Source organism: Palaemon carinicauda, chromosome 22 (assembly GCF_036898095.1).
Source record: "Palaemon carinicauda isolate YSFRI2023 chromosome 22, ASM3689809v2, whole genome shotgun sequence".
Lineage (NCBI taxonomy): Eukaryota > Metazoa > Arthropoda > Malacostraca > Decapoda > Palaemonidae > Palaemon > Palaemon carinicauda.
In genome coordinates, this window is record NC_090746.1 from 67853302 (window position 1) to 67875670 (window position 22369).

Consider the following 22369-nt stretch of genomic DNA (forward strand, 5'->3'; position numbering starts at 1 on the left):
CTTCGTCTGACTGCCTTCAGACTATCGAAAGACTCTCGAGAGCTAGAGGCTTTTCGAAGGAGGCAGCCAGAGCGATTGCTAGAGCAAGGAGAACATCCACCCTTAGAGTCTACCAATCGAAGTGGGAAATCTTCCGAAACTGGTGCAAGTCAGTATCCGTATCCTCGACCAGTACCTCTGTAACTCAAATAGCTGACTTCCTCTTATATCTGAGGAAAGAACGATCTCTTTCAGCTCCCACTATCAAGGGTTACAGAAGCATGTTGGCATCAGTCTTCCGTCACAGAGGCTTAGATCTTTCCAACAATAAAGATCTACAGGACCTCCTTAAGTCTTTTGAGACCACGAAGGAGCGTCGTTTGGTTACACCTGGTTGGAATTTAGACGTGGTACTAAGATTCCTTATGTCAGACAGGTTCGAACCGCTACAATCAGCCTCCCTGAAAGATCTCACCTTAAAGACTCTTTTCCTGGTATGCTTAGCCACAGCTAAAAGAGTCAGTGAGATTCATGCCTTCGGCAAGAACATCGGATTCTCATCCGAAACGGCTACATGTTCTACAACTTGGTTTTCTAGCCAAAAACGAGCTGCCTTCTCGGCCTTGGCCAATATCGTTCGATATTCCAAACTTATCGTATGGTTGGAAATGAACTAGAAAGAGTCTTATGCCCTGTAAGAGCTCTTAAGTTCTATTTAAAACGAACTAAACCTTTACGAGGCCCGTCTGAAGCTTTATGGTGTTCAGTTAAGAAACCATCTTTGCCTATGTCAAAGAATGCTTTATCCTATTTTATCAGACTGTTAATACGAGAAGCTCATTCCCATCTGAATGAGGAAGACCAAGCTTTGCTGAAGGTAAGGACACACGAAGTTAGAGCTGTCGCAACTTCCGTGGCCTTTAAACAAAATAGATCTCTGCAAAGTATAATCGACGCAACCTATTGGAAAAGCAAGTCAGTGTTCGCGTCTTTTTATCTTAAGAATGTCCAGTCTCTTTACGAGAACTGCTACACTCTGGGACCATTCGTAGCAACGAGTGCAGTAGTGGGTGAGGGCTCAACCACTACAATTCCCTAATTCCATAACCTTTTTAATCTTTCTCTTGAAATGTTTTATTATTGTTTTTGGGTTGTCCGGAAGGCTAAGAAGCCTTTCGCATCCTACTTGATTTGGCGGGTGGTCAAAGTCATTTCTTGAGAAGCGCCTAGATTAGAGGTTTTGATGAGGTCCTGTTGTATGGGTTGCAACCCTTGATACTTCAGCTCCTAGGGGTCGCTCAGCATCCTAAGAGGATCGTGAGGCTCCGTAAGGAAGACGTACTTAAAAAGGCAGAGTAATTGTTCAAGTCGACTTCCTTACCAGGTACTTATTTATTTTAAGTTTGTTATTTTGATAACTGCTAAGATGAAATAAAAAATCCTTAGCTCATAATAATGTAAACATTTATTGCTGGTCTCTACCCACCCCCCTGGGTGTGAATCAGCTTATATAATCACCGGCTAAGTTAAATATTGAAAAATGTTATTTTTATAATAAAATAAATTTTTGAATATACTTACCCGGTGATTATATATTAAAGGACCCTCCCTTCCTCCCCAATAGAGACGCAGTGGACCGAGGAGAAAATTGAGTTCTTTGTTTACATTGAGTACTGAGTACCTGCACGACAGATGGCGCTGTTGAAGTACACCCCCTACCTGCATAGCGATCGCTGTCGGATTTTTAACGTAGAGTTTTCTGTCGAGCAACAGAGTTGCAGCTTATATAATCACCGGGTAAGTATATTTAAAATTTATTTTATTATAAAAATAACATTATTGTAGGCAAATAACTCATGCCACTGATGTTACATAAACTCTATTACCTTACTCAACATTCCCTTATAGAATAATAAATTTTTTCATGTACATTTTTTCCTACTAAATATTCACCCCATCATAGTGAAGTGCAAAATATTTTCATTTAAAAGCAAGCACTGTCCCAGCTGCTCCTCTAGCTGTTTATTTTGTGTTTTTCCCTCTTGATTTAGGTGAACCACTGTTTATTTTCTTACACCTATTGATTACCCTAGACATGCAACTGGGGTCCTCAGTAGTTTAGGAAACAGTAGTTTATAGGTGGTGAAAAGCAAAATTAGCTCCAAGGAAGACGGTGAAAGAGCTACACAATTGACTGACCACCAAAATATATGGTGAAATAGCTTGGGATTAAAGCACAAGTGAAATTGTAGAAATGATTTACCTGTGGACAATGTTTAATACTGGTCCTCAATGGAGAAAGATGATTTTAAAAACCAAAGAATAATACCGTTACTTGAAAGATATACATCCAAGTTTATCTTATTCAATCCAGTGCTCTAGCCTACCACCCTCAAATCTGTCCACAACTTATATAGCTTTGAAGCCATAATCATAATCGTCTCAATGAGGAGGTAGCAGTGTTTTTGAATTTCGGGACAGTTCTCTGCAAAGTGCATTACCTTGCGTAGGGTCACGTGTTTTACATGACTAGCAAGGATCTTACATGAGGATATACTGTAACTTTTAACATTGTATGATGCAAATGCATGAGATAGGTTCTTTGAAGTGCTGTATGGTTCCGGTATGTACCTGTACAGTATTTATATTCCCACAAATATCTTGGTTCCTTCATGATTTAACCTTTGGGGTTGAGGCAAGTGATTCAAAGATTCCTTCCATTTATCTTTCATTTTAGGGAATTACATCATCTGATGGCTTTTAATTATCTTAATTCCAGTAATTTAATTTGAAATCAAACTTTCTGCACTTACTTGAATTACATTGATAATGATTGCTAATACTCATCATAGAATACTGTTGAAATAATGGAATATAGATCTTTACTGACAGATGAAAAGATTGAAAATGTGATAATGCAGTTAGAAAGGTCTATGGGAAAAAAGTCTGTGCAAATATGCAAAATACTCAAACGAACTGAACTACAGTACACTAGAGAATTGCCAAAACATTACCACATGTGGTCACATCATACTCATGAGTAACAATTCTTTTGATTCATGGTTAAACCACCTATGCATTGCCATAACAGATCAGATACTTTATCATGGAGAAATTATGTATAATATCCAGGTGTCTCTTATAGAAGCTATGAGAAATTTTTGCTGTATGATTGGAAATTAAAAAGTATCAGTAGTAATAATTCCTATGTATTTCAGGTCTTCTGGAAAGATGAACGAGTTAACTGGGCGCTTGGTCATTCAGCAGTGCCTGAGTGCCTCTCTAAAACTTCCAGGTATTGAAGGCAGAGAACCAGAACTGGTTGAGGTAATCATTAGATGATTTTGGTTCACTCATATTTGCTGTCATTTACTTTTCATCTAATTGTTCCGTAACCGAAATACAAACCATGCTATTTGCATAGGGTTTATTTTCAGCGTAGCTGAAATGACGAGCCATTAGATTTTAACGAGGGTTAAACTACCGCCGCGCTAGTTAGCACGGGGGTAGGGGAGGGGTAGCTAGCTAAACCCCCCCCCACACCGGTGAGCTGCCTCACTTCACTTTTGGCTCGGACGATGTACAGTACAGACGTGTCCGTCTCGTCCTCGCATATTTGACAGCCTTAATCTGTTTTTCTTTTTCTTTCAGTTGTGCATTTGAAGTTGGCCTCTACCCTTTCTTCCCATTATGCGGAAATGCCCTGGACTTACCGACCGCCCCTGTGGAACATTCATGTCGGCGGTCGATACAGACCCTCACACCCTTTGCCCGCAGTGTCGAGGTCAACGGTGTCAAAGTGATAACGTTTGTATGGAATGTCGGGAGTGGCCTACCTCCCTGTGGGAGAGGTTTGCCCGGCGGCGTAAGAAGAGTTCTAAGCGAGACCGTTCTCCCTCAGTGACTGCCCTGGGGAAGGAAGGCTCCAAGGACTTCTTCCGTTGCCTGAACCTCCTCCGAAGCTCCCACTCATTCGGTCTCTCGTGAGAGGTCGCCGAGTGGTAGCGTAGGTCCTTCTTTTGTTTCCCAATCTCGGGGTTTGGGAGAGGGTGTTGCCTCCCATAGCGAGGCAGCTCCCCCTCCCCCTCCGGGGGAGAATATTATTGATTTTGTTGATTATGACCAGACTGTATCTAACAATGATCTTTTCCAGCTTTGGGCTTCCTTGGGGCTTAAGGGCTTGCCCTCCAAGGAAGCCCTGTTTGATCTGATCCAGTTGGGGGCAGCTGTCCAACAGTCACCGGTAATACCAGAGGTAGACCCTCTGGCTATTGTCGACGTTGTTGTGGCAGAGGCGTCCGACGGGTCTGGTCAAACCCCAGCTGCTACTGTTGCGGATGTTGCTGAAGGCTCAGGTTCCCCCTCCGAACATACTTTGAGGGGGAAGCTGGGTCCTACGGTCTCTCCTGCGAGTGTTGCTCCCCCTCCGGGGAGTGCACTAACAGAGACTCCTCTTCGGAGGACCGACGACGGTGATACCCTGAATCGAGGTCGTCTTCGCCGTAAGGCTCGCCCTCCTCTTCGTCGCCGAGGCCTTCCTTCTCCTTACAAGGGAGTTAAGAGGCGCCTTCTCTTCGGGTCTTCATCCTCGTCGTCCCCTGCAAAGGACTCTTCTCGTCGGGAGCAGACTGTGGCAGTAACATCACTGGACCTCTCTGCAGATCGTTCGCGATCTCCTGCGCCTGCCAGATCTTCCTTGCTAACGCAAGCACCGGTCCCTTCGGGGCAGAAGGGCTTATCCCACAATGTGGGTAAGTCTCTTCCGCGCCAGGTTTCACATGTGCGCCCTTCAGTAGCGCGGAAGCGCCACCGTTCTTCAGATCGCCAGCACCCTCCTGCTCGTCAGCGCTCTCCTGCTTGCCAGCGCTCTCCTGCTCGCCAGCGGTCTCCTGCGCGCCAGCGCTCTCCTGCTGAAGAGTCACCTGACTCTCCTCGCCAGCGCTCTCCTGCTCGCCAGCGTTCATCTGCTCGCCAGCACTCTCCTGCTCGCCAGCGCCCTCCTGCGCGCAAGCGCTCTCCTGCGGATGAGTCGTCAGACTCTTCTCGCCAGCGCTCTCCTGATCGCCAGCGCTCTCCTGATCGCCAGCGCTCTCCTGATCGCCAGCGCGCCCCTGATCGCCAGCGCTCTCCTGCTCGTCAGCGCTCTCCTGATCTCCAGCGCTCTCCTGCTCGCCAGCGTTCACCTGCTCGCCAGCGCTCTCCTGCTCGCCAGCACTTGCCTGCGCGGACGCGCCCTTCGGTCCCTGCTGCGTGCCCTGCGCGTCAACAGTCTCCTGAGCGCCTTCAATCTCCTGCTCATCAGCGCACTACTGCGCGCCCAGTTCCTGATGCGCGCCCTGTGCGCCAACGTTCGCCCACGCGCCCACGCTCTTCGGATCTGGGCGCAGGCAAGGACATTGTTCCGTTGCCTCGCCAGCATTCCCCTGCGCGTCGACCGCCGCCTTCGCACCACCGTGCGTTTTCTCCTGCGCGCACTTCTAAAGTGCATGCGCGGCCGCGCGCCCACGAGTCAACTCCTGAGCCCGCCCACAAGACTTCGCCCTCGAGCACTTCAGCGCCCCCTGGCCCTGCGCCCCAGTTGGCAACTTCTCTCCGTGCCACTGAGCGCCATCCTACGCGTCAGCGATCTCCTACGCGCCAGCGTTCTCCTACACGCCCGCGCGATCCTTCGCCTGTGCGCGAACGCTCACAACGCGCCCATGCGTCTGATCGCCACAGGTCTCCGACTCGCCCACGCGCTAACTCGCCTGTGCGTAGTCGGTCGCCTACTCGCCCCACGCGTCATCGTTCGCCAACGCGCCATCGCTCTCCAACGCGCTTACTCTCGCCTAGGCTTCACCGTTCGCCTACGCGCCATCGTTCTCCTGATCGCCAGCGATCACCCAGGCACTCGCGCACACCCTCACCTGTGCATTCACACACACCTTCGCCTGCGCGCCCCCTCGTCAGCGCATCCACGCGCCCACTCGCCAGCACGCCCACGCGCGCCCGCGCCCTCATCTCCGCACGCCTGCGCGCCAACAGTCGCCCACACGCGACCCAGCGCCCACGCGCGACCCAGCGATTCTGCCATCGTGCGAGCGCCAGTGTGACCCCCAACGCGATTCCCGCCGGGTTTCGCAGCACGCCCAAACTTGCGAGTTACCGGGGCCACGTGCTTCCAGATCGTCCTCGCGATCGCCATCTCGGAAGCGCCAAGCACGCGTCCAGGAGCAGGAAGATTCATCGGAGAGGTCCAGGCAACATTCTTCTTCCCTTTCTTTTTTACAGGCAGGCCCTGTAGTATCCACTCCTGAGGATCAGCCGATCCCCTTCCCTCCAGCGGGAATTGCTGACACTGCGTCAGTCAGCCGCCAGCCTTGGTTTGGTTTCCTGATGAAAGCGGTCGTGCAGGTTATGAAGCCAGCTCTCGCTGATCTGGGACTAAAACCAAAGGCTCCCTCGCCCCCGCTGAAGAGAAGGAGAGGAGTGGATTTCGCTGTAACTTCTCCCAGGGTTAAGCTGGCTCCCAAGAGGTCCGTCGGGAAGGCCCCTTCCCTTTTGCAGGCATTTTCTCCCTCTCCTGTGGACGAACCTTTCCCGTCCTCGGGAGAATCCAGTGAGGTGAGGCACTCTCCCACAGCACCAATGGGAGGAACCCCACCTCAAGGAAGAGAAATGTCTCGCGTAGGAGGGACCTTTCAGACCTCTTTGCTGGAGTCCTGTATCCCTCCCAGGAGGGAGCCCTAGGACTCAAAGACGATACCCAAGTCATTGTCGAGGTTTCGTCTAGAGCCAACCTTTCCCTGGGAGAACGTCCGCGTGTCCCCCATGAAGAGCCAATGGGGACAGGAGACTTAGCTGCCAGTCCACAAGGAGGAGAGCAGCGCGAATCGGAGCACGCCTTCTGGCAGGTCCTTAATCTAATGAGGCAACTCAATAGTTTTAAGGACCCCGAGACCGCCCCTCGCGAAGGCAAGGATACGGTCCTGGACCAGGTTTATGGTATTCAGAAGCCCCCAAGACCAGTGCAGCCCTGCCCTGGTCCCAGGGGGTGAAGAGTGCCAGGGACAAGGTAGAGGGCCAGCTTTCCTAGCTCGCCTCCTCCAGCCGTTCTTCTGCCGGGAACAAGCTCCTCCCACCTCCTCGCATTCAGCAGAGGAGGTACTTCGAGATCATGGAGGAGTCTTGTTTAGCTCTTCCCCTCCACCATTCCGTGGAAGAGCTCACCAGGGGTCTCTCTTTAGAGAAACTCAATGCCCGGCAGGTGACATTCTCAGCGTCGGAGATCCTGAGCCAAGAGAAAGTCGCGAAGTGTGCCATGCAGGCCACTTTGTGGCTGGATGTCTGGCTAGGGTCTCTGGGCATCCTATTGCGCTCTGAGAAATTGTCCAATGAGAGCAATAGGAAGGCCCTGGAGACCTTCCTCCTCTCGGGCACGCGCTCCATCGAGTTTTTAGCTCACCAGGTCACTAACCTGTGGGCTAACTCGATTCTTAAGCGATGTGATGCGGTGACTTAGAGGTTCCACCCGAAGGTCCCCGCTATGGATGTCAGCAAGCTCAGACATTCTTAAATCCTTGGAGGAAACCTGTTTGAGCCCAAGGATGTAGAACGGACAGCTGAGAGGTGGAGGAAGACGAGTCATGATTCGCTCCTCCAGAAGGCCCTTACATCTCGGCCCTACAAACCTCCAGCTCCTCAACAACAACAGCAGCCTCGCAGGACACCGAAGCAGGCTCTGGCAGCTAAGACCAAGGTGTCTAAACCGCAGCCCTTTCCTTTCAAAGACAAGAAGGGCGGAAAGTCCTCCAGGGCAGGCAGAAATCCTAGAAGGAGCGGCCGAGGCCGCAAACGCTAGGATTGGCAATCCCCCTGCGTGTCCACCTGTGGGGGGATGCCTGCAAAGTTGCGTGCTCAGGTGGCAGCAACACGGGGCCGATTCCTGGACGGTCTCTGTGATTGGACAAGGATATCATCTCAACCTCCCCTGACAGCGAATCCAGTGTCGTTGAGCTCCTATGCCATGGGATCGGCAAAGGGGCTAGCCCTTCGGGCAGAAGTCAAGACCATGCTCAAGAAGGATGCTCTCCAGGAGGTTGTAGACGGCTCCCCAGGCTTCTTCAGTCGACTCTTTCTTGTAAAGAAGGTGTCTGGAGGCTGGAGACCAGTCATCGACCTCTCGACCCTGAACGGGTTTGTCAGACAGACTCCGTTCAGCATGGAGACGGCAGACACGGTCAGACTTGCAGTGAGACCGCAAGACTTCATGTGTACACTGGACCTGAAGGACGCGTACTTCCAGATCCCAGTCCATCCGTCTTCCAGGAAGTACCTAAGATTCAGCCTAGACAACAAGATCTACCAGTTCAAGGTGCTGTGCTTCGATCTCTCCACAGCTCCTCAAGTGTTCACCAGAGTGTTCACCCTGATTTCATCATGGGCTCACAGGATCGGTATCCGTCTCCTCCGTTACCTGGATGACCGGCTGATCCTAGCAGACTCGGAGGCAACCCTTCTTCGCCACCGAGACAGGCTTCTCGAGCTTTGCCAGGATCTGGGGATCATGGTAAATTTCGAGAAGTCCTCTCTGCAGCCCTCTCAGAAACTGGTATACCTAGGCATGGTCATAGACACCAATCTCCACCAAGCCTTTCCATCAGACGACAGGATAGCAAGGCTGAGGAAGGTTGCAAAGCCTTTCCTCAAGCGAGAAGAACTTCCAGCCCAAACGTGGTTACGTCTCCTCGGCCACCTCTCTTCCTTGTTCCGTCTGGTTCCCAATGGTCGCCTCAGAATGAGATCCCTCCAGTGGCGACTCAAGTCTCGGTGGAATCAAGGACACGATTCCCCGGACTTTCTGATCCCTATGGGTCCTGCGGAACAGACGGACCTTTGGGTGGCTAGCAGACGAGAACTTACGAAAGGGAGTGGATCTTATCGTCCTTCCCCCGGATTTGATGTTGTTTTCGGACGCATCAAAGATAGGGTGGGGGGCCCACGTTTTGAACAACTGGACCTCAGGCCTGTGGTCAGAATCAGAAAGGTACCTCCACATAAACCTGCTAGAAATGAAGGCCGTATCCCTGGCGCTTCAGAAGTTCCATCAGGTCCTGGCAGGCCACTCTGTGGTGGTGATGAGCGCCAACACCACAGTAGTGGCTTATATCAACAAACAGGGAGGTACCTTCTCTGAACAGCTATCCCATCTTGTAGTAGAGATACTGAGATGGTCCGAAGCCCACTCGGTCACACTTTCAGCTCGCTTCATTCCAGGCAAAAGGAATGTGCTCGCCGACAGTCTGAGCAGAGCGACGCAGATAGTGAGAACCGAATGGTCTTTGGATCCTCAAGTAGCCAACAAAGTCCTGACTTTGTGGGGTTCCCCGACTGTGGATCTGTTCGCTACAGCGCTGAACTTCAAGCTCCCGCTGTACTGCTCCCCAGTCCCGGATCCCAAGGCTCTCTGGCAAGATGCCTTCCAACAACAGTGGGACAACATCGACGTTTACGCCTTTCCCCCGTTCTGTCTGATGAGGAGGGTGCTCAACAAGACCAGCGTATCGGTCAATCTATCGATGACCCTGATAGCTCTGCTATGGCATCACGCAGAGTGGTTTCCGGACCTCCTGCAACTCCTGACGGAGCCCCCGAGAGAACTCCCTCCACGTCACGAGCTACTCAAACAACCACACGCCAACATCTTCCACAAAGCCGTAGCTTCGCTTCGACTTCACGCCTGGAGACTATCCAGCACCTCCTCCCTGAGAGAGGATTTTTGCAACAAGTTACAAATAGGATGTCTGGACACCTGCGCAGGTCATCCGCAGGGGTCTACCAGGCGAAGTGGCGAGTCTTCTGTGGTTGGTGTCGTGGAAGGGGTATCTCTCCGCTCGATGCCACTATTCCAGCAATAGCGGAGTTCTTTGTGTATTTGCGTGAAGAAATGCGCCTTTCAGTCTTGGCGGTAAAAGGCTATCGCTCAGCCTTAAGCCTAGCCTTCAGGCTCAAAGGAGTGGACATTTCTTCCTCGCTGGAACTTTCTCTACTCATACGGAGTTATGACCTTACTTGCCCTCAGTCAGAAGTGAGACCTCCTCCATGGAACATGGTTCGAGTTCTCAGGTCTCTGAAGAGACCTCCCTACGAACCATTACGCCAGGCTTCAGATCGCCACCTTACTTGGAAGACAGTGTTCCTACTAGCTTTGGCCTCGGCCAAACGAGTCAGCGAACTCCATGGTCTCTCATACGACATCGCCCATTCAAGGGGATGGGGGGAGGTAACGTTCAGATTCATCCCTGAGTTTGTTGCCAAGACTCAGAATCCGGGAGTGCCGGACCTTAGGTTTGACTCTTTCCAGGTTTCGAGTCTTCGTTCTGTAACAGATGACCCAGACCATCTCCTACTGTGCCCAGTAAGGAGTCTGAGGTTGTATCTTAAAAGAACAGCTGCAGTTCGTCCCCAAGTGCAAGCCTTGTTTGTGAGCACTGGGAAAACGAAGAGGAGGGTCACCAGGAATACCATCTCAGCCTGGATTCGCAAGGTAATACGCCTAGCCTTGAATACTGACCCTCCTCCGTTACGTCGCCCCAGAGCACATGATGTCAGGGGCATAGCTACGTCCCTGGCCTTCAAAAAGAACTATTCAGTGACGCAGGTCCTGCAAGCTGGGGTGTGGAAGCATCAGACGACCTTCACAGCCCACTACCTGCAAGACGTGAAACACAGGAGGCTCGATACGTTCTCTGTCGGCCTTGTGGTGGCTGTACAACAGCTGGTCTAACCTCAGGCTCCTTAATGGACAAGTACTGTAGCAGAAGGTTGAGGGCATTGTTTCCCGGTTTTAGTGTGCATGAATGAAAAGGTTTGTCTGGCCTTTATTCTTTTCTTCATCCTCTCCTCCCTTGGAAAAAGCAGCATCCTGGGTTCTCTGCACAGTTGACCTCAAACTACTGCAGGTAAACCATGCTCCCTTGTGTTCCTAGTATTAATATTAATACTGTCGCGTCCCCATACCCTGACGAGGTGGTATTGGGAGAGTTCTAGCCTAGATTTCCATCTGAAGAGCTCCAGGTCAACTTCCTAGGGCAAGTCACTTTTCTCACCTTCACACACAGCTTATGTAGGCCGCAGCAGTGCACAGCAATGCTAGCGAGGTGCAGGGACTCCTTATTTCCTGAGTACTTGCACACTCAAATATTGAGTCCCCGGGCAAAGCCAAAGCCAGTATGGCAGGGACTTACCACCCTTCCTAATGGTTGAGTCACCCATATTAAATAGCGTGGTTTGTATTTCAGTTACGGAACAAATGACAAATTCGTAGATAATTTGTATTTTTCCTAACTATACAAACCTTAGCTATTTAATCAAACTTGCCCGTCAGCCCTATCCCCCGTGAAGTCCTACCTCTAAGCAAAGTGGATTATTCACCGTTGTGTGAGAGGGGGGGGAGGGGTAGCAAGCTACCCCTTCCTACCCCCCGCTAACTAGCGGTGGGGTAGTAAACCCTCGTTAAAACTCTAATGGCTCGTCATTCAGCTCCGCCGAAGTAATAACCCATATTAAATAGCTAAGGTTTGTATAGTTAGGAAAAATACAAATTACTGTATCTACGAATTTGTCATGTTTCTTGTATTCCTCAGACTGCCTCTCCTCCCCTTTCGGACGAAGATTTCCCGTCTCCAAGGGAATCACATGAGGAGAGACTTTCCCCCATCGCACCAATGAAGGAAACCTCTCCGCGCTGAGGGGTCTACTCTGTCTGGGATTGGAAGGAACATGCCACCCTCGTCAATGTTGGAGTCTTATATCCTTCCCAGGAAGGAATCTAAAGACTCCAAAACATTGCCTAAGTCCTCTTCTAGGACTAGGATGGAGCCAACTAGCCACTCAGGGAATGTCCGCGACTCTCCCCAACAAGAGCCTTCGGGGATAGGAGACTTCACTGCAAGTCCTACAGCAGGAGGAGACCAGCAAGAGTCAGAACATGCGTTTGTTCCGTAACTGGAATACAAACCACACTATTTAATAGGGGTTTGTTCCGTAACCGAAATACAAACCACGCTATTTACAAAGGGTATTACTTTTAGCGTAGCTGAAATGGCGAGCCATTAGAATTTAACGAGGGTGTATTACCCCCGCGCTAGTTAGCGGGGGGGTAGGGGAGTGGTAGCTAGCTACCCCTCCTCCCCCTCACACACAGGTGAATACTCACTTTCACTTTTGGCTCGGACTGTGACAGACGTCTCTGTCTTGGTCCTCGCTTGGCAGCCATTGTTTGTTTTGTCTTTACTTAATCGCTTACTTTTCTTTTACTCTATATATATGTAAACATGTTTTCAATATTAATCTTACCCGATGATCATGTAGCTGTCAACTCCGTTGCCCGACAGAAATCTACGGTCGGGATACGCCAGCGATCGCTATCCAGGTGGGGGTGTACTTCAACAGCGCCATCTGTGGTCAGGTACTCAAGTACTTCTTGTCAACAAGAACTCAATTTTTCCTCTTTCGTGCCGCCGGCAAGACCTACTTGGATACGCTGTTGATTTTGGAGTCTTTTGTTCACGATTTGGTGATGTATTTGCTCTAAAGTTTAGCCTTCGCTGTTCAGGAAGCTTTATCCTTAGCTTAGCAAGCTTTTGGAATTAATTTGACTTATTGGTTAACGAACTTTGCTTAATTTTGGAATTCCCCCTTGACTACTTCTAAATTCAAGATGTCTGACCATTCCCAAGTTCCTAAATACAGGCAGTGTAGTGTTAGGACTTGTACTAGGCGTCTTCCGAAGGCCTCTATAGATCCTCACACCGTATGTTCCAATTGTAGGGGTAAATCCTGTCAATTGGAAGATTGATGTGGGGAATGTGCTGGGCTTTCGGAATTCGATTTTAACGAATTCCTCAGATATGCACGTAGGTTAGAGAAGGAGAGAGATAGGAGGAGTTCTTCTCGCTCTGTGGATTTTTCCTCTCCCCATGCCCCTCAACCTTTTCCTTCCCCTGTGGTGGTGACTCCCGAACCTGCTACGAGTGCTCAGCCTGCAATGGCTGATATGTTGCGTGCCATTCAGGCTCTCTGTGATAAGGTGGAGTCGTTGGTTAGTGACCGCAATCAGCTCTTGGCAGATGTCAGAGAGCTGAAAGCGAAGAGTGCAGTGGGAAGTGTTAGTGCTAGTGATGTGCATAGTGTCAGTGTCAGTGTTGCGCATGAGGGTACATCTGTGCGTGCCAGTCGTCCTCCTAGTCCGGGACCTCTTGCAAGCTCCCAAGCCCAGGGGAGAAGCAATGTCGAAGGACCAAAGGGTTCGGCAGGCCTTGATCGGCGCACGGATGTATCCTCAGTGGTTGCGGACGTATCTGTTAAGGATCGTCCCATCCACATACAGACGAATGAGCCCTTACATTCCTCGTCTGTGGAAGAGGTTTCCAGGAGGAAACGGTGGACCAAGGTCTCACGACCGCTCAAACGTAAGGTCCCTTCCGAGCTTGTCCAACGGCCCAGGTGTAGCCACTGGGTCAGTTCGGACTCGCCACAGTCATCTGATGACTGCACACCTCCCAAGAGAGGTAGAGTGGTCCCTCAACAGGCTACTGCTCAGTCTGTTGTTGCTCCAACCACAGTAGACCCTAAGTGGTCCATGCTGCAGACTATGCAGTCTCAGCTTGCGGCTTTCATGCAGGAGTATCATGCCGAGAAGGTTAACACCTCTCCTGTTAGCCTACAACCCGCAGAGGTTGTGCGCTCAGCAGATACTGCGGCTGCCCGCTCCCACACACCACCTGTGAGAGCTCCTCCACCGATGCGCAGTCCTCCCTGCCAGACGCATGTTCTTGCTGCACCATCTGCTAACATGCGTGAGCTGCCGCATCAGGAGTTGCCGGGTTCCAGCACTATGCGGCATTCTCCTCAGCCCATGCAGCATGCTCTGCAGACCTTACAGCATGCTCCGCATACCATGCAGCATGAGCCGCATACCTTACAGCATGCTCTGCATACCATACCGCATGCTCCTCAGCCCACCGCAGACCCTCCCTCACACCAGCCCTCTGCTTTTGTTGTTGCCAGCTCGCAGACTGTCCAGCAGAGGTATGATGTTGGATCCGCAGGTACGCATGCACCCGTTCTGCAGGATTCAGCCGGTCAGCTTGCTGCTCTGCCTTTGCCACTCACAACTCAACTGTCGGATGATGATGTATCGGATGATGAAGCTGCTCATCTGGATGAACCTCACTCTGATGTTGAAGGACACAAGTCTTCGCCACCTTCCTTAGACTTTCGCAAGGTCCTTGCTTTGTTCAGGGACTTGTATCCTGAACATTTTGTGTCTGCAACCCCTCGTTCTCCTCCCTCCGAGTTTGCTCTTGGCATGCAGTCTGCTGCGCCTGCCTTCACCAAGCTTGTTCTCGCCAGATCATCTAGGAGAGCTTTGAGGGTTATGGGGGACTGGTTGCATTCCAAGAAGCAACTGGGAAGGACCTCTTTTGTGTTTCCTCCTCCCAAGCTTGCTTCTAAGTCGAGCGTCTGGTATGCCACGGGAGAGGAACCTGGCTTGGGGGTTCCTGCCTCTGCCCAGGCCGACTTCTCAAGTCTGGTTGACTCTCCCCGCAGGTTGGCTATGAGACGTTCGAAGATCTGCTGGTCCTTTTCAGATCTTGATCATCTGTTGAAGGGAGTCTTTCGTGCCTTCGAGATATTCAACTTCCTCGATTGGTGTTTGGGAGCCTTAAGCAGGAAGACTTCCCCTTCAGACAAGGACTCGGCCATGCTGATCATGTCTAGCATGGACAAGGCAATTCGGGATGGGTCTGGTGAACTTGCGGCTTCATATGTATCAGGAGTCCTCAAGAAGAGAGAACATCTTTGCTCCTTCTTATCTGCTGGTATCACTCCTTGCCAGAAGTCTGAGTTGTTGTTTGCTCCTCTCTCCAAGTGTCTGTTTCCGGAGGAGTTGATTAAGGGGATGGCTGCCTCACTTATCCAGAAGGACACTCATGATCTGATGGCTTCTTCTGTACGTAAGGCTAAAACCTTACCTTCCGTGCCTAGACCCTTCCGCCCTGCAGCAGTTGATACACCTGCTTCTAGGTTCATCCCGCCCTTTCGTGGCAGAACCTCCAGCAGAGGAGGTACCCGTGCAGACAGTCACCGTGGCAAGTCCAAGAAGGGTTCCAAGTCCGCAAAAGGCAAGTTTTGACTGCCTTCCTCTCCAGACAGCTGTAGGAGCCAGACTCAAGACCTTCTGGCAAGCTTGGGAGAGCAGAGGTGCAGACGCTCAGTCTGTGAAGTGGCTAAGGGAGGGATACAGAATTCCGTTCTGCCGCAATCCCCCTCTAGCTACATCTCCCATCAACCTCTCTCCCAACTACAAGGAGAAGGACAAGAGGCTAGCGTTGCAACAAGAGGTGTCGCTCTTGCTACAAAAGGAAGCAGTGGTCATAGTCCGGGATCATCAATCCCCGGGCTTTTACAACCGTCTCTTCCTGGTAGCCAAGAAGACAGGAGGTTGGAGACCGGTGCTGGACGTCAGTGCTCTCAATGCTTTTGTCACCAAGCAGACGTTCACGATGGAGACGACGAAGTCGGTCCTAGCAGCGGTCAGGCAGGAGGACTGGATGGTCTCGTTAGACCTGAAAGACGCATACTTTCACGTCCCCATCCATCCAGACTCCCAACCTTTCCTGAGATTCGTCTTTGGAAAGGTTGTGTACCAGTTCCAAGCCCTGTGCTTTGGCCTAAGCACGGCACCTCTTGTGTTTACCAGACTGATGAGGAATATTGCGAAATTCCTTCACTTGGCAGACATCAGAGCCTCCCTCTATTTAGACGACTGGCTTTTAAGAGCTCCCACAAGTCGTCGCTGTCTGGAGAATCTCAGATGGACTATGGATCTGACCAAGGAACTGGGCCTCCTGGTCAATTTAGAGAAGTCCCAGCTCGTCCCATCCCAGACCATTGTCTACCTGGGTATGGAGATTCAGAGTCGAGCTTTTCGGGCTTTTCCGTCGGCCCCAAGGATCAACCAAGCCCTAGAATGCATCCAGAGCATGCTGAGAAGGAACCGATGCTCAGTCAGGCAGTGGATGAGTCTAACAGGGACACTATCATCGCTAGCCCTGTTCATCGAGTTAGGGAGACTCCACCTCCGCCCCCTTCAGTATCATCTAGCTGCTCACTGGATAAAGGATAAGACGCTAGAGACGGTCTCAGTTCCTGTTTCCGAAGAGATGAGGTCTACTCTAACGTGGTGGAAGAACAGCATTCTTCTCAAGGAAGGTCTACCTTTGGCTGTTCAGACCCCCGACCACCGTCTCTTCTCGGACGCATCAGACACGGGCTGGGGTGCGACTTTGGACGGACAGGAATGCTCGGGAACATGGAATCAGGAGCAAAGGACACTTCACATCAATTGCAAGGAGTTGTTGGCGGTTCATCTGGCCTTGATACACTTCAAGTCCCTCCAGCTAAACAAGGTGGTGGAGGTGAACTCCGACAACACCACAGCCTTGGCTTACATCTCCAAGCAGGGAGGGACTCATTCGAGGAAGTTGTTCGAGATCGCAAGGGACCTCCTCATCTGGTCAAAAGATCGAAAGCTCACGCTGGTAACGAGGTTCATTCAGGGCGATATGAATGTCATGGCAGATCGCCTCAGCCGGAAGGGTCAGGTCATCCCCACAGAGTGGACCCTTCACAAGAATGTTTGCAGCAGACTTTGGGCCCTGTGGGGTCAGCCAACCATAGATCTGTTCGCTACCTCGATGACCAAGAGGCTCCCGTTGTATTGTTCTCCGATTCCAGACCCAGCAGCAGTTCACGTGGATGCTTTTCTGCTGGATTGGTCCCATCTCGACCTGTATGCATTCCCGCCGTTCAAGATTGTCAACAGGGTACTTCAGAAGTTCGCCTCTCACAAAGGGACACGGCTGACGTTGGTTGCTCCCCTCTGGCCCGCGAGAGAATGGTTCACAGAGGTACTGCAATGGCTGGTCGACGTTCCCAGGACTCTTCCTCTAAGAGTGGACCTTCTACGTCAACCTCACGTAAAGAAGGTACACCCAAACCTCCACGCTCTTCGTCTGACTGCCTTCAGACTATCGAAAGACTCTCAAGAGCTAGAGGCTTTTCGAAGGAGGCAGCCAGAGCGATTGCCAGAGCAAGGAGGACATCCACTCTCAGAGTCTATCAGTCTAAGTGGGAAGTCTTCCGAAGCTGGTGCAAGGCCAATGCAGTTTCCTCAACCAGTACCACTGTAACCCAGATTGCTGACTTCCTGTTACATCTAAGGAACGTAAGATCCCTTTCAGCTCCTACGATCAAGGGTTACAGAAGTATGTTGGCAGCGGTTTTCCGCCACAGAGGCTTGGATCTTTCCACCAACAAAGATCTACAGGACCTCCTTAGGTCTTTTGAGACCTCAAAGGTACGTCGGTTGTCCACTCCAGGCTGGAATCTAGACGTGGTCCTAAGGTTCCTTATGTCATCAAGATTTGAACCTCTCCAATCAGCCTCTTTTAAGGACCTAACATTAAAAACTCTTTTCCTCGTGTGCTTGGCAACAGCTAAAAGAGTAAGTGAGATCCACGCCTTCAGCAGGAACATAGGTTTCACATCTGAAACGGCTACATGTTCCTTGCAGCTCGGTTTTTTGGCTAAAAACGAGCTTCCTTCACGTCCTTGGCCTAAGTCGTTCGAGATCCCAAGCCTGTCCAACTTGGTGGGGAACGAACTAGAGAGAGTACTTTGCCCAGTTAGAGCTCTTAGGTACTATCTAAGAAGGTCAAAACCTTTACGAGGACAATCAGAAGCCTTATGGTGTGCTATCAAGAAGCCTTCTCTACCAATGTCTAAGAACGCAGTTTCTTACTACATCAGGCTTCTGATTAGAGAAGCACATTCTCATCTGAAGGAAGAAGACCTTGCTTTGCTGAAGGTAAGGACACATGAAGTGAGAGCTGTGGCTACTTCAGTGGCCTTCAAACAGAACCGTTCTCTGCAGAGTGTTATGGATGCAACCTATTGGAGAAGCAAGTCAGTGTTCGCATCATTCTATCTCAAAGATGTCCAGTCTCTTTACGAGAACTGCTACACCCTGGGACCATTCGTAGCAGCGAGTGCAGTAGTAGGTGAGGGCTCAGCCACTACATTCCCATAATCCCATAACCTTTTTAACCTTTCTCTTGAATACTTTTTATTGTTGTTTTTGGGTTGTACGGTCGGCTAAGAAGCCTTCCGCATCCTTGTTGATTTGGCGGGTGGTCAATTCTTTCTTGAGAAGCGCCTAGGTTAGAGGTTGTGATGAGGTCCTTTAGTATGGGTTGCAGCCCTTTATACTTCAGCACCTAAGAGTCGTTCAGCATCCTAAGAGGACCGCTACGCTCAGTAAGGAAGACGTACTTAATAAAGGCAGAGTAATGGTTCAAGTCGACTTCCTTACCAGGTACTTATTTATTTTATGTTATTTTGAATAACTAATAAAATGAAATACGGGATACTTAGCTTCTTTGTTAACATGTATGCTGGTCTCCACCCACCACCCTGGGTGTGAATCAGCTACATGATCATCGGGTAAGATTAATATTGAAAAATGTTATTTTCATTAGTAAAATAAATTTTTGAATATACTTACCCGATGATCATGAATTAAAGAACCCGCCCTTCCTCCCCATAGAGAACCAGTGGACCGAGGAGAAAATTGAGTTCTTGTTGACAAGAAGTACTTGAGTACCTGACCACAGATGGCGCTGTTGAAGTACACCCCCACCTGGATAGCGATCGCTGGCGTATCCCGACCGTAGATTTCTGTCGGGCAACGGAGTTGACAGCTACATGATCATCGGGTAAGTATATTCAAAAATTTATTTTACTAATGAAAATAACATTTTTCATGTTTGTATATATATTTGAGTATAGAAATAAGTAAGTTTCCTTTTCAGCTTTGTGTGTGTAGTGTACGATATCTACGTGGAGGCCTCGGCAGTTAGGCCACCACGGCGTAATTTTATGGGTGGCGATCGAGTTTGACTTATGTCTTTCTCTCTCTCTCTCTCTTGAGGTCGTTCACCCTTTTACTACGTGTTACTACGGCCTTGTAGCTTCCTTTCCGTGTGGGGGGGTTGCTACGCCGTACGTTTGTCTCAATTAGTTATGAATCTGATTGTAGTTGTTTTTTGTTTTTCAGCTTGTAGAACGATTCCTTTCGTGGTTTTCGTTCTTTCTTTAGTGTTCATTCATTTTTAAATTACATAATTACATAGTTACATAATTATAATTGTTATAATTCTGTTTTGGTTACAGCTCTCCTTCCGCGAGTGTAAGTGGTTGTGAGGGCACGTGCCTGTTGTGTAATTCTTGTTCCTTTCCCTCGGGATTCCTCTTCGGAGCCTTCCCGGGGGAATGAATGTGTACTAATGTTTTTTTGTGTTATTTTTTACAGTTACCGATCTAGTTCGTTTCTGTAATATGGCAACGGTGTGAGCTGTCTTGTTGAGTCCTGGGGATTCGGCTGTTGCTGCCTCCCCCCTTGTGTTTTCGTCAGGGGCGTGTCTCCTTCTACTGGAAGTACTCCCGTGACGACGGACAGCTCTCCAGTTCATTTTAGAACTCTCAGGAGGCTTGTCTCCTTGGGCGGGTAACTTTCCTTCCGAGGGAAGTTTTTCCTGTCCAGGCTTGAGTTTTTCCCCTTTTGGGGGGTTCTTCTCTTGCCTTTTTTTTGTGCGACTATGCTCTTGGTGCTGAGCGGTCGCACCTGCAGTTTCGCTCAAGGGGCTGGGCAACTGCAGGAGCTCCTCTTCGGAGGATTGCTCCTTTTAGGTCACTGGCTTACCAGTCTCTTCCACGAAGTGTTTCTCTTTCGTTCGCGAGAGAGTACACTCATAGAGACTCCTCTTCGGAGGTTTCTTCTGTTGCTGTTGCTGTTGCTGTTGGCCTCCCTCGCCGTAAGGCCCACCGTCCGCCTCGTCGTAAGGGCCTCTCATCTCCCTATAAGGGTGCTTGAGGCGTCTTTTTGGATCTCCGTTTGCAGCCTACAACTCCTTTTTCTCGATCTTCCGCCTTGGTGCAGATGGACAGCAGTCTGATCTCGTCTTCCGACGGGCAACGGTCCTCCCGACGGACAACGGTCTTCCCGACGGACAGCGGTCTTCCGACGGACATCAGTCTTCCGGCGGACAACGATCCCTTCGGGGCAAAGGGTTGCCCCCACGGGGGTTCTTCCCTTGCGTGTCAGGGTTTCCCTGCGCGCCCTTCTGCTGTGTTCTCTCCTGCTCCTGCTCAGTGTTAGCACACAGGCGCTCTTCTTCTCATCAGCGCTCTCCTGTTCGTCAGCGCTTTCAAGATGATCATCCCTGCGGTTCCTGTTGGTTCCTGTTACGCGCCCACGTTCGCCCTCGCGATCTAGAACTTCGGTTCAGGTCGGGGTCAAGGACTCTTCTTCTTTGCGCAGGCTTCCACGCGTAGCCTTCTGCTCGCTCGTCAGCGATCATCAGCTCGCCAGCGATCATCAGCTCGCCAGCGATCATCAGCTCGCCAGCGATCATCAGCTCGCCAGCGATCATCAGCTCGCCAGCGATCATCAGCTCGCCAGCGATCATCAGCTCGCCAGCGATCATCAGCTCGCCAGCAATCACCTGTCTCTCGGCGATCTCCGGATCTCCCACGTGTGTTACAGCCGGCACGCCAACGTTCTCCAACACTTCTGAAGGAACATGGTTCGCCAGCTACTAGCTCACCTGCGCATGCTGATCGCCATCGCGCGACCCTCAACTGCGGATGCTGATCGCCATCGCGCTACCCTCAAACTGCGGATGCTGATCGCCATCGCGCGACCCTCAACTGCGGATGCTGATCCCCATCGCGCGACCCTCAACTGCGGATGCTGATCGCCATCGAGCGACCCTCAACTGCGGATGCTGATCGCCATCGCGCGACCCTCAACTGCGGATGCTGATCGCCATCGCGCGACCCTCAACTGCGGATGCTGATCGCCATCGCGCGACCCTCAACTGCGGATGCTGATCGCCATCGCGCGACCCTCAACTGCGGATGCTGATCGCCATCGCGCGACCGCACACCTGCGGATGCTGATCACCATCGCTCGACCCTGCGCATGCTGATCACCATCGCGCGACCCTGCGCATGCTGATCACCATTGCGCGACCCTGCGCATACTCCGGCGCATGCTGATCACCATCGCGCGACCCGGCGCATGCTGATCACCATCGCGCGACCCGGCGCATGCTGATCACCATCGCGCGACCCGGCGCATGCTGATCACCATCGCGCGATCGCCCTCCTGCACAGGCTGCTCGCGATCGCTCACCTTTGCAAACTGCTCGACCATCGCGTCGGCATAACACAACGCGCCATCGCCAACCTGCGCATTTGCATTCACCAGCTCACCACCGATCGCTTGTTGATCCATATCGCCAGCGGTCTTCCTCGCCCACGCGGCGGCGCGTTTCCTCGCCATCGCGCTAACGCTTGCGTTCGCCGCCTCGGACTCGCTCTCATCCACCTGCCCACCCTCACGACCGCTCGCCTGCGCGCCCGCGCGCGACCGCTCCCACGTGCCTACACGTCTACGCTCATGCTCTCCAATGTTCGCCCACGCGCGAACCAAAGGTTTTTCCATCGCGCGGACGGATGGTGTTCCGTCGCGCGAACCTACAGTGTTTCTTCGCACAAATGTCGGCTTTTTTCTTGCAGTATCCATTGCTCGTCTATGGGTTATCGCTCGCCGACCACCAGCTCTCGCCCTTCCTACCACGCTCGCCCTCCTTCTGCGCTCCTTCGCTCACCTTCGTTTGCGTTACCGCGCATGAGCGCTTCCACGTTCGCCCACGCGAAAATCTTTGAATTTCCGTCGCGCGAGCTCCAGGGCGATTGCGACCACGATTCCCAATGGGGTTTTCGCAGCATGACCAGCCTGGCGAGTTCTTCTGGAGCGTATTTCCAGAACACGGCCTCACCCCGTAAACGCAGAGCATGGCACTTGCAAGAATAGGAGAAACTTAAGGGAGATCTGAGCAACACTCCTCTTTCCTGAACCTGGGTTAGCCCTTCCCCGTCATTACCTGGAAGGATTTTTGGCGGGGGGGCTTTCCGTTCGAGATTTCTCCATCGGACGAGGGGTGACTGCTTACCTCTTCCTCTGGGAGCTTACCAGGTTCTTTCCCTCCTCGGTTACGGCCCGAGGTTTGGTTCAAGGAAGCTACAGGAAGATCAAGGGTACTTTCCTCCTCTCGAGCTCAGGCACCTTGGCCTTTCGTCGTTAAGTATCTAACTTGCGGAAGAGCTCGATGTTGTACCATCTGGACGCGCTGACTGAGGGCTTCCTTCGGGTGTCTCATCTGTGGAGGTCGACGACCTCAGACACCCTTCCATCCTTGAGAAGAGTTTGTTTGTGCCC

The 22369-nt window shown here is 51.2% G+C and overlaps 1 protein-coding gene across 1 annotated transcript in view; it reads left to right on the forward strand.

Moving 5' to 3' along the window:
• Dtd (D-aminoacyl-tRNA deacylase) overlaps positions 1-22369 on the forward strand; it is a 73868-nt gene that overhangs the window by 34214 nt on the left and 17285 nt on the right. The window contains exon 2 of the mRNA XM_068346353.1: positions 3198-3306. Within this exon, the coding sequence (XP_068202454.1) occupies positions 3211-3306 (96 nt within the window). The 5' untranslated portion in view covers positions 3198-3210. The remainder of the gene's footprint in view (positions 1-3197; positions 3307-22369) is intronic.